General features: G+C 39.4%; 1 protein-coding gene across 2 annotated transcripts in view; it reads right to left on the reverse strand.

The window, feature by feature from the left end:
• Nucleotides 1-8,244: 8,244 nt before the first annotated feature.
• Nucleotides 8,245-17,910, reverse strand: part of LOC134819580 (uncharacterized) — a 776,807-nt gene continuing 767,141 nt past the window's right edge. Inside the window, exons 12-23 of one of the 2 annotated variants that reach the window (XM_063829590.1) lie at nt 17,629-17,782; nt 16,652-17,230; nt 16,136-16,314; nt 15,736-15,800; nt 13,867-13,978; nt 13,159-13,257; nt 12,991-13,031; nt 12,342-12,440; nt 11,564-11,666; nt 11,300-11,389; nt 9,863-9,938; nt 8,245-9,146 (exon numbers count right to left, since the gene is read on the reverse strand). In XM_063829590.1, the coding sequence (XP_063685660.1) occupies nt 9,068-9,146; nt 9,863-9,938; nt 11,300-11,389; nt 11,564-11,666; nt 12,342-12,440; nt 12,991-13,031; nt 13,159-13,257; nt 13,867-13,978; nt 15,736-15,800; nt 16,136-16,314; nt 16,652-17,230; nt 17,629-17,782 (1,676 nt within the window). In that variant the 3' untranslated portion in view covers nt 8,245-9,067. The remainder of the gene's footprint in view (nt 9,147-9,862; nt 9,939-11,299; nt 11,390-11,563; nt 11,667-12,341; nt 12,441-12,990; nt 13,032-13,158; nt 13,258-13,866; nt 13,979-15,735; nt 15,801-16,135; nt 16,315-16,651; nt 17,231-17,628; nt 17,783-17,910) is intronic. The other variant, XM_063829591.1, reaches the window with a different exon arrangement.

Consider the following 17,910-nt stretch of genomic DNA (forward strand, 5'->3'; position numbering starts at 1 on the left):
TTTTACATCAGGCAGTGCTATGGAATCAGTGACCATGACCCTTTTGATGATAATGCCATCACTACTGTTGCAGAAACCCTCAAAGAGGTCCAAAGCAAAGGAACACACTGAAATGTTGAAGAGAAGACTTGTTTTGTGGCAGGCAGGTAAGTCAAAAGGGGGGGGGGGGGGGGGGTCTAGCCATTATTACGTAATATTGCTGTCAGGAGGTTGGGGTTGGGTCTTGATTACGGTTGATTACGGATGGGGGGGGGGGGGGGGAAGGGGGGCCGGGGTAAAAATTGCTAAAATATTGATTACGTAATATGTGGTACGACACCTTCTTTGAATGTAAATAAAACCCGAATTTAATTCGTTGTTTGACAAAATTCTTTGTTTTACTAAATATACGTTAATGATAGCAAAAAATATTTGTATATTGATAAATGTTTTCACAAAAAGATAAAATTAAAAAAGAAACTATAACAGTGAACTAAAATTATTTTTTGGAAAAAAATGTTTCCTTCGAAATGTCCATTCACTCATCTTCTGCTGGTGTTGGTGGTAGTGTTGGTGGCGCCAGTGTTGGTGGTAGTGTTGGTGGCGCCAGTGTTGGTGCCAGTGTTGGTTCTTTGAAAATTTGTGGTTCTGGTTCACATTCGTGTCCACACATTTTTACCATTTGCTTTTCTACTTTTTTGCACTGCTTATCTGTACTACGGCACAAACCAAAACTTCCTTTGCCTTGGGCTATGCATTTATTGTTCCATTTTCTTTCGATCTTCTTACACTTTTCCAGCAAACTATTTGGTTCGCTCCTACCAGTAACAACTGCAAGTACACCAATCAAGATAAAGACAGTCAGTAGCAGTCTTCCCATTGCAATTTACCTACAAAAATGTAACCATTTTTTATTGAAATCTTTTAAATCAATCAATCACATACAAATTACACAATGGAATAAACTACAAAAATACCTTGAGAGAAAGTGTGCATTTGCAAGCTAGTTTATAATATGGTAACTATCCTATCATAAGTTGTTCACGAACAGCTGTTCGCGAACTACTGTTCACGAACAGGGGTCGGGCTATCTGGGTACTGTACAAAACACAAAACACAAATATCGAGTGCAGAGTGTCAGGGTCAGGGTAAGGGTCAGGGTCAGGGTCAGGGTCAGAGTCAGGGTCAGGGTCAGGGTCAGGGTCAGGGTCAGGGTCAGGGTCAGGGTCAGGGTCAGGGTCAGGGTCAGGGTCAGGGTCAGGGTCAGGGTCAGGGTCAGGGTCAGGGTCAGGGTCAGGGTCAGGGTCAGGGTCAGGGTCAGGGTCAGGGTCAGGGTCAGGGTCAGGGTCAGGGTCAGGGTCAGGGTCAGGGTCAGGGTCAGGGTCAGGGTCAGGGTCAGGGTCAGGGTCAGGGTCAGGGTCAGGGTCAGGGTCAGGGTCAGGGTCAGGGTCAGGGTCAGGGTCAGGGTCAGGGTCAGGGTCAGGGTCAGGGTCAGGGTCAGGGTCAGGGTCAGGGTCAGGGTCAGGGTCAGGGTCAGGGTCAGGGTCAGGGTCAGGGTCAGGGTCAGGGTCAGGGTCAGGGTCAGGGTCAGGGTCAGGGTCAGGGTCAGGGTCAGGGTCAGGGTCAGGGTCAGGGTCAGGGTCAGGGTCAGGGTCAGGGTCAGGGTCAGGGTCAGGGTCAGGGTCAGGGTCAGGGTCAGGGTCAGGGTCAGGGTCAGGGTCAGGGTCAGGGTCAGGGTCAGGGTCAGGGTCAGGGTCAGGGTCAGGGTCAGGGTCAGGGTCAGGGTCAGGGTCAGGGTCAGGGTCAGGGTCAGGGTCAGGGTCAGGGTCAGGGTCAGGGTCAGGGTCAGGGTCAGGGTCAGGGTCAGGGTCAGGGTCAGGGTCAGGGTCAAGGTCAGGGTCTAATTATAGTTAAGACTAGTAGTACAATTTGTGTAAAGGAATTACTCATGGTCAGTCTATAAAACACATGAAAAGCAGTGTGCACCATATACCTTAGTCTCTAGCTTTGTTATCAAAACACGTGATTCGATCACGTGATATTATCTCATTGTAAACAGGGTTTATTTGTTTAATTACGTGTAGTATGGTAATTGTAAAGTATTAAGACAAGTTAACTAATAATATTATGTATATGATCTGAGTACAGAAGTCTGGCGTGGTCTGGGAAGCTGGGAGGAACTTTCGAGATCGTCTGATCTCGAAAGTTCGGAAAGATCGGAAGGGCTGATCTAAAAGAAAGCTCTGCTCAGTATTTATAGCTAATCTAACTACTAGACTAACAAGCTAGTTAATGCGGAATATATAATTATATGACATCTAACTTTGTTCTGCAAATACATTACATGTTTATAAACATAATTCGGCGAAATGACAGGCTGAGCGCCGCCCAGTAAAGGTTGGCATGTCGCGGCGATTTTTGGCCTAAATAATTGCGATTTTCTTTTGTCCTTGATATCATGTGTGGAATCTCGATTATCCCCATTTTCTGTAACAAATCGCGATTTTCTCAGATCCTCGCGACAAATTGCGCATTTTCTTTTATATTAAATATTAAATCTGAACATCAAATTCGCGTATTTTCCTTCAAATCGGCAGGCCAAATATCACGTTTCCTGTAAGTATAAGAAACCAATCACATCCAAAGCCTTCCAAATGAAAGTACGGACTTAAGAAAACCGAAAAATATTCTCGGCTTATAATGATCAGAGTAGCATGAAATATGAACAAAAGTACTAGTAGTTTCCAGAAAAACTTTGAAAATTGTTAGAACATTTTCGGTCCAAGTCATTTTCGATACGTACCTTTTACGAAGGCAGCGCTCCCGCTTCCGAGCTCGTATTGCGAAGGAGAGCTGGAGAGGCCTGCCTTCCGATTGGAGGACTTCGCCGCTTTGACGCACCGCGCAAACTAGCATTCTTGCTTTGCAGAGCAACGATCTCAATGGGTTGACATCGTCAGTCAACCTCCGATCCGAGATCATCGCATTACAAAGCCAAAGGGCCGGAACCCTCGAGTCCAAAATCGTATATCGAAGGGTACGGTAGGTGCGGATTTCGAAAACCGAAAAAACATTTTCGGCTCATAATGATCAGGGTAACATAAAATATGAACAAATGTAGTTTCAGAAAAACTTTGAATTTACAAAATTTTTGGGAAAAAAACCGAAAATATATTTAAAATTTTTTTTCCCAAAAATGTTTAGAAACCTAAATAAAAAAGTTGGCCCTTTTTGGCCCCCCCCCCCCCGCTTCCTGCACCCCTGAACACTGATATACCATACAATTTAGAGAAGGGTAAATAGAATAGTAAATTGTGGTGATATGAATGGCAAACCAGGGTTTGAAACTTGAATCCTAACCAAATGTATTCCTTCCTTCCTAGTAGTAGTAACGGCAGTCAATTAAGGTTTATGGTTAACAAACACTCAAATACCTATAATTATATCAATATGGGGATCGAGGACCAAGGTACATAATCTGATACTGATAGTGATAGTAATGTATTGTAGGTTAATAAGTATAACCTACCAGTACCAAGACGCGCGCCGAGTTGTATACTCGTCGACGGTCTTGCAACAAATATTTTACGACTATCATAATTCATATCATATCAAGTAATGAACAACTCTTCGCCTTTTGTAAAACTGAATGTAAGCCCTAGCCCTACTAGTACTATAATTGAGGCAAGTAAAGAAGGGGAACAGAAATTTTTAACGTTTTGACAGACAACAGAGATGCTGGAGACATGAAAGTAGGAAAAAAGGCCTCTCTGGCCGGCCGACCGGAGAGCACGCTTCGCGTATACTGCAATTACAACGTGTAGCAATTAAGTTGTGTTTGAGATGATTGAATGGGTACTGGGTAGTGTTGCTCTAAGCAGACTCTTCTCCATGATGCCACATTATCAATTATCCACATATTCTCATATAGTCATGATGGCGATGCTTGTTAGCTTAATTATTGATTGTGTTACTCGTTATTGTGTAACAGCTGCTGAACTACTGAACTACCTACAGTAGTTCGACAAACCCGGCCTAAGGTTCGACTCTGTCGAACTAAAGTGCGCGCTACCAGGACTCAAGTTCGACACGTACTAAAATTCGACAAGAGAACTTCTACTGTCGAACTAGAGTTTTTAAATCTCGGATCTCAAGTGACGATCCTTTACGATCAGCTTAAAATCTGTTCGTAAATTTGTTTTCCACTTGTTTCATGATGTTCAGCCATGTGTACTGTAAATGTAATCTCAATTGTTAGTTAGCAGAATTTTAGACTTAGCGGAGAAATAAAAGACTATCGTGGTAACCGTAACTTGTACTCCGTTTTATAGATTTTGTAGAGTACGCTGTATATTTATAAATATCTACCAGATAGACTAGACTATATTAATTCATGAAGGAGTAACCAGCTATATTTAATTATGCGCTGAAGAGGCCGCCAGCAGCTACAAGTAAAATACCCGAAAACTATGTTTTTGGGTAAGTTAAATGTTAAAGGTACTTTTTGGTGACAAACGGATTTGAGTCATTCTCAAAGTAGGCTTTGACAATAGCATGTTTGAAGAGCCTTACTGAAAGTAATAGTAAACTTATACTATACATTATACTATACTAGAAAACCCGTAGTCACAGGGAGGAAACTAAAAGCGTTCTTTGAAAGTAAGTTTTTATCGCATGAAAAAACATCTATCCCAACCGAAAATACAGTCGATCTAAATTTAAAACACTTTCAAAGTTTCAATACAACGTTATTACCACAAAACCGATCAAAATTTCGTAACAAGAATCATTGCAAGTGCACGTGCGCGTAAGTTGTAAGTGTAACGACCGCGTTACTATGCAACTTCTATTTATTTACATAATTTGCACGTGGGTGGTCGTACAAAAAGAATTTTCTGAATTATAGTAGAGATAGTAATAACTTTATTTAACTTGAAACACTTTACAACAGTACTGTCCGTTGTAGTAGACGTTGTATTGGGGAAAGACATAGGACGAACAGAAAGAATTTAAAGCATTACATGAAACATGCAATATGGCCCGCAAAACAGGAGCCATACTAAATTAATCTAAATCTATCGTACCCTGCAACGTAGCCAGTTTTATAAATGGTTACGTTCCTTGCAACGCGTGATCCTTTAATTGAAAAACAGGATTTTATTTCTGGTGGTAGTTGACTTAAGACTGGCATCGCGCTGCAATTAGATTTTGCGTGGCACCGTGCACCGGAAAGGTTTCTGCAACAACTTGATTACTGGGCCGCGCTCAGCATTTCATTCCGCCGAATCTCTATTTATGAACATAAAAGCCTGAGGTACCCAGGTAACAACTTGATTGGTGAGGTGCCGTGCAAGGCTGCAAGCTAATCCACTTGGTATGATTTTCCAACGTACAGAAGGGTCTGATAATAACGTACCGGCTAATCCCGGTCAAAGTAAAATAAAATGAAGAACTAGAAGCTGTTAATAAAAAAACGGTTTTACATAAACCCTTACCCCAATCCAAACCATAACCAAAAACCCGAAGAATCGGAGATAACTTAACGGGTGATACTCGTAAAATATCTGTTCCATATATACAGGACCGTCGACGAGTCCAACTCGGCGCGCGAGTCCAACTCGGCGCGAGTCCAACTCGGCGCGCGTCCTGGTAGGTTGTAAACCTACAAGAGATAACCGAAGAGGTCACGTCAGGATGCCTCAGGAGGTACCTGACGTTTATTAAAGTTTAAGTTACTATTTTAAGTTTAAAGTTACTATGAGTTCAAGGAGGAAAGTAACAGTTCCTGCTTGAACCTAGCAGGACCGGTGCTTTAATCAGCACTGTCAGTAAGACTTTTCGTTTCACTAATTTTTTCGGGGAAGGAGTATTGAGAAGCCAAGAGTGTTCCGCAGAAGCAATATTACGACTACGAGGCAATTGGATCTCATCCGACCTTTTGATTGTGTAATTCAATTAAAATTCCCTACCAGTCTGCAGGAGTGCAGGAGTAGGACTATATGAATATCAGTATATCTGTATATCTTTCGATGAGTCTTAATGCCTGGAAAAACAGTAAAGGCAAAGCTAAGGGGTTAGACTTAGGGGGTATAATAGTATTTTAGGCCATAGGGGGTAAATAGTATAGCGACTGCGAGTACAAATACAAATACAATGGCGGCGGTCGTTGTCATACGTTGTATGACCCGCCGCGCACGAAGTGCGCGGCTCCCCCTGTAGCGTCGAAGACGCTACTATAGTGAAGCGACCGTGGGGGTCACCGCGTGATACAAGGCGGTCGTGCTTGCCAGCACTGTGAGTGTGATAAGTGCATATATTGATTCTGAACACATTGCAAAAGATATGATCTCGATTCATGAAGTTTGAAAGAAGTTACTGCAATGCACGCAATTTGGGCCTTGGGGAGTGTGCTTTCTGTTATTGGTTATGTGGAGATATAACCTGCACCTTTAGAAAAGTACCGGGGCGCCATCTTAGTAGGGGGGCCGGGGGCGCCAAATCGTCGTTTGAATATGGGACAATTTGGAAAGACTTAACGATCTCGGGATAGGCTGTAAATGTAATTTTAATAACCAAGTTTGATGGAAACATTTTAAGAATGTTATACAGACACAGTAACATTCTTACATTTTTGTGTATTGTGCTATATGCAATGTGGTACAACTAACAGGGATACCTATAACATAATTAGACGATCGCAATTAGAAAGTAAACTTACAGGGGGTCAAGTTCAACTGGCTGAACAACTGAGGAGGAAGTGGCGGGGTTAGGATTGGAGAAAGGAGGTGGGGATACGAAATCATCTTCAGAGTCGTTCATTTACTTTCAGTTTTATAAAAGGAGTCTAAATGAATCTGATAAGGGCGTAACTGAAATACCGAATATTTAATATGGCGCAGAGCTTAGAACTATAAGTATAAGAACTATAGACGCATAGCAACGGATGATGCGCAACGATCCAATGCGAAATATTTAAAACCACATTTCAATCGATGCGCGTGAGTGCCTACAAATTTGCTTTTGGCGGAGATATAAACTGCGCCTTCAGCGAATTATTTATGTAGAATGAACGACCGCCCTGACCCCACGTGCAAATAGATTAGAAATAAGAAGTTGCGTAGTTACCATGGTAACGAGGATTGTAACATGCACGTGCACGTGCAATAATTGTTTTGATACATGTTACGTATCCCAAATATCAGAGATATATATTTTTCCGCCTTCGGCGGCGCGCGCCTCGCGCGCGAAAAGTGGCATGCAACGTATGTCAATGATTGTTTTAACGTCATTTTGATCGGTTTTGTTGATACTACGCTGTGTTTAGTACGAGCAACATTTTAATCGGCTGTATCTTTGGTTGTTACGGATATTTTTGACGCGATTTAAACTTACTAACAAAAAATACTATTACTATTAATCTATTAGCTTCCTCCCTATGACCACGGGTTTTCTAGTATAATTATAAACGCACTCTAGAATCCAAATCTATAAAGTGCAATACGCAGCGAGTAACTGGAGCGCCATGGGTAGTTAGCAGTAGCAAATGGGCGAATTAAACACGTACTGTTTTATCTTGAATAGTACTAGTACGAACCGTACCTTAGTACGGACCGTAGCACGTACCGTTTAATTTTATGTTGTGCAACTATGAGTATGACGCAACAAGTGGATTTTACCCTTTTATGTAATTGCCTTTCTATGTCTATTATATGGCCTTTCAATTTTAATACGTATTGAACTTTAAGAAATAGTTTTCATTACCACCCACAATCTTAATTGACGATGTTAATTCATCTCAGCTCGGCGCGGCACAGTAACCGAGTAACGCATATCGCGCTACAACCCACAATCCAGACCGCCACGACTGATGACGTCATACAATTTAGCAGATTGGTTCGTTATTGTGAAAATATAGCCGTGTTAAAATTAAATACTTGGGGTTTGTAGTTGTACCAACACATGTTCGTTCAGTAAGTTGCTTTTTACTGTTTAGCTATTTATAAGCTTGGTTTTTCTGAAATGAATCAATGCATTATGGGTAAGTTTTCGAATGGAAGTAAGTTAATTATAAATACTTTCAGGATGTCATCAGTGACTCATCACTCTCTTTTGAACAAAATTTATTCACAACAGGGTATTTGTGTTGATAAAGTCGTGATTGTGGAACATTTGACTTTGTAGTTTGTTTTCTAGCACACTATACCTTTTAAAGCCACAGCCGATAGATTTAAAATAGTGATATGTGACAAGAGAGACAATTGAATTACATTCGCATTGAAATCAAATCAATTTTTATCATTTTAAAGTTTTTATACCAAAAAAACGCAAGAACGTTTGTACTTTGTAATCTGGTTAAAATTACGCGTAAATGGCAATCTTATTATTTTTCCAAGTCTCAAACAGTATATGATTACAGCTGCTTTAAGCTTTATCATCCAGTAATCAAATTTTTAATTTAAACTTGAAAGGCTTATTTTATCAACATTGAAGTTGAACAGGACCCATTTTTACTCGTATCACATATTTCAGCATTGCTTAATAACTATACAGCTATTTTTAGCTAGGGATATCAATGTAGTTTAATTTATAACTGTGCTTGGTACATAACATTAACAATAACATTATGAAACTGGAAACAATCTTTTAAAATTCCTCAAAACATGCAACAAAACATATAGAAGTATTACTGACTAAGGGCGATTAAGATTCTGCTTCTAAAAGAAAATCTATCTTATTTACAATGGTTTAGATTACACGAGGCACTGTTACAAAAATCAGAGGTTATATATAACAAATGTTCGGATGCGCTTCTTCAATCATTCCGATGAAATTATTCACCCATTATTTCAGTACAAAAATATTAGCATGAAACCCCCAACATATCTAAAAGATCTGTTTTAGCCCATATTACCAGTATTTTACCATCACCAGGATGGTCTTTAAGTTTTAGCGTTAACGTAAAGTAGAAAATACTGAATAGTCAGATTGTCTGTTCTCGCTATCAAGCTCTTTTATAGCACATTTTACGGAAACTAAAGGTTGAAAAGGCGGGTAACACGTTAAATCGAGCTCCCATTGCACTCAAAGGTCACTCGTCTGCAAAGAACTCATCCACAATCAGACAAATCTCTAGTTTATCAGGCCCAGCAATTCGCTCCAAGTTTTTCCTGAAAATGTGAGTTTTATAATTCTATTAATTATAAATAATATGAATATTATAGTAACATGGCGTTTTTGTTTCAATCCAGCGTTATGACTTATGAATATCATTATCTTGACTAAAACGAAATTAAAGAAATTTCGTTTTTATTTGCGTAACGTATTCAGTATTGAATATTGATCTGACACGCACGGATTAAACAGGTAAGTGTATTTTTGATAACATTTCACGTATTTCATGTCAGATTTAGGAAAAAGGCGTGCCGTGATGCATGCGGGACAATTCATTTTTTCATTCAATCTAATATCGACCTTTCATTACTTTTATCAACATTATTTTCTTTCTATCTAAATATCACTATATACTTATATTAACAGAATGGAGTACTGAGGGTCAATATTCCCGTCGGCGATCTCAGATTGTTTTATTTTCTGATCTATCATTATTTATATCTAAAATCGGTTGATTAAAACTAATCCTTTTCTAAGGACTGGTTTAGGTTACGCACTATATTCAAGAAAATTCCCCTTTCTTAGAACAATTCATAGATAAGAGCACTTTTCTGGCCACTACACCAAAAGCCTGCAACACTCCCAATTTGGTCTAAATACGAACCACTAAAGTGAAATTAAAATATAAAAGTGGAAATACTAAAGTGAAATGAAAATGTGAAAGTGGAACTACTAAAGTGAAATGAAAATGTGAAATGAAAGGTTCACATACACAAAAGTGTCGTGACTGTCGTAGTTGTCTTCGAATTCTTGGCATACCACTTGCACATCCCTGAACAGTGCTGGTCCTGTAGGAAAATTAATATTGATAAACAGCAAGAAACTCGACTTTTACTTATTTAAACTTGCATTTAATTGTAATTCTAACAGTATATTTCCATTGAAATAGATATTATCTAATCCCAAAACTTGACCATTTATTTTAATTTTATATTTTTTGTAAAATGAACTGTCAAAAAATGTTTCTAAGCCACTCCCAAAAATTGCTAAATTCTTTAATATTTAAAAACTTAACCGTTGAACTTGAATATCCACCGTCGTCAGAAAATGAACTGTCAAAGGGTCTTTTAAAAGTTCACAAATTGATTTAATCAGCTGATCTTTAAAGATTGTAATAATAGGAAGTTGCTGTCCTCTTTGAAAATTCAACAAAATCTGTTTGACACAGCCTACACACATGGAAAAAGTTAAAGTTGAAAGGATCTTCAAATAGTTGGAGTGTAAAGGGTCTTCAAATATTTGCTGCTCCCTATCATCATAGGCTATAGTTCATATGTTCGCCGACAATGATCCAGATTCGCAGCTATCGTTCAAGCCCTAGCTGGTACTGGTGGTGGTACAGCAGTGACTTGGCTTATATCTTGTTCAAGCCAGACATATTTGCAAAATATCAAACTTTAACGGCCTCAATTCAATTGAAGCATTAGAAAAATACTGCTAGGCTGCCAGTATAAGTCTCTATGAAGTGTTCTATTAAGCTATAGGAATGTTCTTGAATTTAGTGCTCACACATTATAAAACCTTATATCTGACAGGTATATTTAACTTGAAGTTGTGATTGGTAAAGATGGTGCTCCGATCAAATACCCCACTTTGCAATGACTTTGTGACCGAATTAATCATATTTGTCATGGGGGCATGTACCACGATCGGGGAACCTAATCAGTCATTACCTTGAAGCCGAGCTGTTGAGAGAAAAATGTCATTTGCATGATACAGTATAGACATCGCGAATTGTGATATAATTATCCAAGCTTGGCCTTCGTCTTCGATACGAACCGAAAGCACGTACTATAGGTATAGTACGTGCTATTATAGTACCTGACACGTGTTATAGCTTCTTACCTACCTCGTATTAAAAGGTTCGTACTGTTAAAAGGTTCGTACTGTTAAAAGATTCGTACTATTAAAAGGGTTGCGGGTGAGTATAGCTTGATTGGCCATTCAGCATCTTAAACCGTCATCGTGAAATTTCATTATCCATAGTATATTTTGTAATAATTGTGCGACTACTTTGGAGTTGTTTTATTTAAACAAACATTAAACAATTCACATAAAATCTTCGAGAAATATTGCCTAGCGACGAGTTTATCGCTTGAACTTTACCTTCATGTTTAATCATACAATTATTAATTAATTTAGAACTTACCGAGGGTATTAACACAGAACTGCCGTAAAGCTGCAATGTTACCCGCGCTCGTTGGAATAACGTAGTCCTCAACAAACTCTTCATCCTCCTCTGATAGGGCATTTAATGTTACATGAGCTGGTTTACGAAGCACCCAAATTTGACATAAAGTCACGCCAAACTTTATTAAATACGACAGGGTTGGTTAAACAGTCTTGTCTGGGGAGTGCTACTGTCACTGCTGTAACAATTTACTTGTCCAGTTAAGGATTAATTGATGCCAACCTTCTTCGATGTTGTCAAGGGCCACTTTTGCGCTCTTCATGGCCATCTCGAATATTGCCGCGTCCTCCTCGTCTGAATCAGCATCGTTTTCTTCCTGCATCGACTAATTGGTCAGGTCATTAGATGATTGATAGTCATACGATCTGCTGTCTCAGCAATAAATGAAAATAAACCCTATAAATCCAAAACAGTTTGTCCAGGGCCAAATGAACATGAGCCGGGGTGTCAAGCCAACCAACACCTCTCCCACTGAAGTCTCGCTACTTTAATGAAATGAATGAATGGTGTGACCCTGGCAAGCTAGTGGCCGAAGTCCCGATCTTAGTTTCATTTGCAGCCACAGTCCTATCGATATAAATTTAACTGCAGCACAGTCGGGACGCAACTCCAGTCGTATGTAGTTTCCTACCCTTCAGTTTTGAAATATAGTTTTAGTTTAATTGCAGGGGTAAAGGCACGGTTAAGTCTTTAAAACTGGAGGTGAAATGTCGGGAGGATGTAATGAGAGCCACTATCAATCTATCATTTGGTGGCTGACAGCTACCCGTCTGCAGTTTGGAAATATGTACTTGCCCGAGCGGAGTTCAAACTCGTTGTATATTGTGATAAGATTATGTAGTGTCGGAGGATGATTTAACGTAGGAGCTGGTAAAAATATGTCGAACAGCAACCCCGATGATTGGTCGAAAATAATCGTTGTAGCCTCCATATATTTGTAACTGATTCGTAACCCAGCTACGAAAGGAATCATTAAATGTCAGTTAGTTTTAGTACTCACGCCTGGGGCAGTGATGTCCGGTATATCCTCAACATTTTCAAAGTCAGGGATTTCATCGTAATCTTCGAAATCATCCGAATATTGGAATTCATCATCTTCCTGTAATGAAAGGATGATATTTTCTTGGATACGAATTTGAGCATATATATTATATAAGTTATATATCGTGACTGGATCATTTGAGATGTTATAGGAAAAAACAAATGTCAGAAAGAAAGAAAGGAGACCAATTTATTACAGCCGAACCGAACTTTACTGAACCCATGAAATTTCGGTCGTTCATTCATATAAGAATATGCTATTTCCCTATATGAGATAGAGACCCCTTCAATTAGTAACGTAATTTTAGTATAAATGATAAATGTATTTTTCAGCTTCATCTGAAATTAGGCGTAAGATATCAAAGCGTTCGAAGATTGTCCAATCAATAAAAACGTGATATTGCTCTGTACGACGTACGTGTTCAATTAATTTGACATTTCTTTAATTTATTTGTCAGAAAGGTAATGAACTTCATTCAAGCTCAATCTTTAAATGGGTCATCTCATTCACAAATTAAAACCATTCTCATACATCACGAACATGAAATTCTCAGATAAGCATGAAAAGTTTGAAAAAAAAGTTCACAAAAGAAAAATAATTCAATAACCTCATCATACTGATCCTCCTCTGTATCGTTGTCTGTTTTCTCTGAAATTATTTCATTTCAAATAACCAACTGATCGAATATTAATAATTATATAAGTAAATTATCACCAAGAAAAGTTTTCGATCAAGAATATATCAGAATAATGATACATAATTTAAAGTTCAGTACCAGGTACGTTGGGGAACTGGTTGTCAGGAACATCGTCTAGATTCAGGTCCAGATTATCTTCTATCGTAGCATTTTGATCTACGATAAACCCGATTGTGCCTACAAAAAATTCAACAAATAAATTCTATCAGGAATCTTCAGACAAATCTTAAGTTGTCTAATATTAACTGTTTGGGACCTAATTTGAACTGAACTTCTCGGTCTCCCCATATGACACATCAATAAGACATTTTGATAATAGGCGATTTCGTGAAACGATCTTGGTAATCAAGGACAATATCAGGATTCAGGTATTTTTGAGCTATAAAGCGATATGGTATTGGTCAAAACTGTCAGCGAAGATTGGAGACAAAGATTATGAATTTTGCGACACGAAGCAGTCGATTATATCCGAAAATGACAGGCACTCGATCTCAGGTGCACTTTCATACACTGCTGAGATGATTGATTGGTTAATTTTCAGACAGTTTATATCTAATTTTGGTGGCAATTTTGGTGGCTTGTTATTTTTAGATTATTGTTCGCCCATGATCATATTGTCTAGAGCAATTATTCCTTTAGTTAGAACGGGTAATACTAATAGTGAGTGTGCGTCATTATAATGGGTTCGAACAGGAATAATGACATGTTATAGTTATTTCGCGACCACTAAGTGCCACAAGACTATAAATAAAGTGGTGCCTCTTAACATTCTCCGGCACTGCTCACCAGGAGTGGTGGTGATAAGTTTATTTTCTTCTTCGTTAAAAGCACCCTCGATCTCCTCCGGGATGAAGCCGTGTGTTTCCCCTGGACCAGCAACTGACCATCCAACTGCCACCTGCAATTTCTAAAGAATAATGTTTGTTTATTTGTTTTGGGACCAGTTTTTGGTACACCGGCCAATGTTTACAAAATCATATGATACATAACAATATAATTTTGTGAATATGAGATTTGAAAATTATGATGTAACCTTTTATGTTTATTCATTTTTTAAAAACCAATTAATTCCCGATTAAAATCTTCGGGTATGATGACTACTACTACTACTACTATGTCGGAGCTAAGTCCGATCTACGCCAGAAAACCCCCTCCATATATCCCTGTCCCGCATCAGGGTTCGCAGTTCCTCTTTAGAGTTTGTCCCAACTTCCTTCAGTAACATAGACAAGTAGCTTTGTCTTGGTCGGCCTTGCTGTGCTCTACCGTGCGTAGGTTCCCATAAGACTAAATCACTGGCAAGTAGCTCAGGATGTCGGATGCAGTGTCCCGCCATTTTTAATCTCCTGCTTCGTAACTTGTTTGACAGCCTTGGGAGGCTACCATACAGAGTTATATTGCTGACCTTGTCCTTCCATGAGATACCCAGCACCATACGCAACATCTTTGTGTATGTCCCGTCCAAACTTTTCTCTTGAGCCTTTGTCAGTGTCCAGGTTTCTGATCCGTAGAGCAGTACTGATTCACAAGCCGCTATGAACAATCTAATCTTTAGGCTCTTTGAGAGTTTGGATTTCCAGATATCCTTCAGTCTATGTAGGGCACCCCACGCTTTTCCCTTTCTAACCCTTATCTCCCTATCTGTGCTCTCAATCCAGGAGCCTAAGTAGATGAAATCATCTACATTTTCTATGGCTTCCCCGGATCGACTTTGTAGGTCGCTAGATCGATCCTCCATATTCAGTGTCATGACCTTGGTCTTGCCTTCGTTTATGTGTAGTCCCACGCTTGCTGCCGCCGATTCTACTCTGAGCAGGAACTCGTTAGACTTGTCCATGTCCTCAGATATAAGTGCTATATCATCTGCAAAGTCCACATCGGTGATGATCTTGGGCCCCACTCTTCTGCTTTTTCTACGTTCGAGGGTGAGTCCAAGTCGCTCCGCATCATCGCCTATGGCTTGCCTCATACAGTAGTCGATGACTATTGCAAAGAGGTAAGGTGCTAAGGTATCACCCTGTAACACACCTGCAAGTATCTCGAACAATTCAGTTTCTCCGTCTGGAGTTAGGACTTTGGCCATTGTCTTCTCGTACATGAGCCGTATAAGCTGCACGATTTTGACTGGAATGCCGTAAGCTTCTAGAATCTTTAGCATTAGGTAGCATTAGGTATGATGAGGTACACGACAAAAGGGACAAATCATGGGGCGTGGGCCTTCATCAGAATCTAGATATAACATTCTTAGATTTGGACATTGTAAGATGGGTTTCCGATTCCAGCTAAAATATTTCATTAATTGAAGTAAGATTTAACCAATTTCTGGCTATTGCATGTTTTGAACATCTTTATATTTATGGTTATGTTTATCAGTACACCTACGATTTTAGCGGCAGCATTTGTCCGTAAGCGCATTAAAAATCAGTGATAGGTATTACAGCTAACAGATAACATATTCATGATATTGAGTTATAGTTAGCAAACTAGTTCAAATCCCTTTCTTAGAAAATCCTTAATCGCACCACGTTATTATCAAGTAATTGCGTCACGAGGAGGGATCACAAGACTAAGTCTGTTATAAATATATCCGGCAGAAAATGGAAAAGAGAATATCCGGTAGAAAGAATAATTAAAATAAAATATAGTTGTTCGTACTTGTCCTGGAAGAAGTTCCTGTTGATCTTGTATCGCTTGAAAGGGAGCTTTCAGTGTTCCAGTTTCTGCAGGGGCATTTCTTGATTAGCGTTTAAATTTCCCTTTGATATTTTTTTGACAAGGAATTAGGAGGACAACTGTTTTTAGAAGTAGAGATGATGTAAATGCCATTATTCTTGATTTGATTCGATTTAATTTGACAATTTCTCTGATACCCACGCTCCACATTATTTCTGCCAAAATCAAAATGGTCTCACTTTTCAATCAGTTTCCACATGTCAAAACTATCAAATTTTGACCGGTGTTATGTAGGTCAATTTCAAAGCCAATTTTAAGAAACCTCTCTCAACGATAGTAGAACAAACAATTGTTTAATGAAATAGAAGACAAGGATTCTAACCTGATAGCCCGATATCAATGGTATTTCCCACTTGTGGCATACCAGCGCCCCAACTTTCAAGTACCTCCGGAAGCTTGCCTGAGAGCTCATTTTCCTGAGAATCAGAGAGGGGATCTTGAGGAACAGGTACTTGGCAGGTCAGGTCCGGAAGAGGTGTTATGTTACCTTCACCACCCTCTCTGTGGGACATTGTTCTTTATCAAAGAGTTTTAAAAGAGTTTTAAAAGATTTACAAAGAGTTTACAAAGAGTTTACAAAGAGTTTACAAAGATTTTACAAAGAGTTTAAAGAGAGTTTATAAGGAGTTTGCAGATTACACAAATTGCAGCAATGGTCATGTCATCATAGAATCTATAAGTATCAAATCGTGTTGAATATACCACTAAAGCACCTCACAAATATCAACGCAGTTATTGATAAGAGCGATTTAAAGTTTAAACCATTTCACAGATTTTTTGTCTGATTAATTATCTAGCGACTGTAACTCAAACATATGCAATAAAAATGGTTAGTTACCTTTTCAGAATACTGTCAGCGTTCATAGGAGAAGTAATGTGGATTGGGACCTCCACCGTTTTGATCAGAGATCCATCTACCTCAACACTTTCTTCTGATATACTGCCTTTAGAAACTTCTAGCAGCTTAATGGAATTTTTGGTATTTGTGGTTCGTGATTTGTTGCCGTTGGCTTTGGGAATGCGAAATAGGGGTGTTGAAGGTGGTTTAGCGTAAGTCCTACTGTCAACATTACTGTTTGAAAATGTGGGAGAAGAAGATTTGGGAGCAAATGGTGCTGGCTCGCGTTTAGGTAATTCAATAGTCCCCATGCTATGCTGGGTTGATGGTGACGACACTTTACTGTTAGGAACAGCAACAACTTCGTGAGTTACTGGAGGGGCAGGTAGAGGGATTGGAACGACTTCCCGTGGTGGTGTGAAGACACGTGGGGGTGTGAAGACACGTGGGGGTGTGAAGACACGTGGAACTGGAGCGGGGGGAGGTTGGTAATGAGAGGCAGGTGGTCCTGGAGAGGAACCTCTGTTGTCAGACGTTTGGTATTCGGTCATAAACACCTTCTTGTCTTGATTCAGGAAACTGAAAGGCAACAGCATCACAAATTTTGCCATATTTTACCCATGAGTAATTGGTCTATCAGTTCTGCAAGCAATACGTAAGAATTATAAATAGTAAAACGTCTGGTAGGGCCGGAGTTCCACGGTAAACGGTTCCTATCACAGATAGATCCAAACTTCGTTAGCTTTTACCCCTCTTTTTAATCTAACCATTGCCAGGACAGACATTAAGTCATCTTTAAGTGGAAATAGTTAATCGGCCACATTGCCAATATGTACATTATAAGCAACAGTTTCTGATATTAGTTACCAGATTTTAACGGTACGTCATTTATTTCTCAGGTTTCATTATATTTAGATGTATAACGATTATATTTTCAAACCATGTAAAAAGTGTATTCAAGATCTCGCGCTACATACCTTCTTGGCGAAGCCTGTGCAGGAGGAGGTGGTTCTTCTCTCCGGATAGTCGGGGGACTGTATCCTATCAGAGCATTGTGTTTTAAGATGGGCGGCAGATCATCTGCAGGTCTGAAGGGGTCCTGCAGTCTACCAGGGGCTACTGATGTGCTATCTTGGTTAAGAGACAAATATCAATTCGTGTTGAGTTTGGGGTGATACTAAGCGCATTTCAGTTCACAATGAACATTGCGGCTTGCGCAGGTTCAACGTGTGTAACCGTGATGATTAAACAATATTGTT

This window comes from Bolinopsis microptera, chromosome 8, assembly GCF_026151205.1.
Source record: "Bolinopsis microptera isolate Bmic1 chromosome 8, MBARI_Bmic_1.0, whole genome shotgun sequence".
NCBI classification, from domain to species: domain Eukaryota; kingdom Metazoa; phylum Ctenophora; class Tentaculata; order Lobata; family Bolinopsidae; genus Bolinopsis; species Bolinopsis microptera.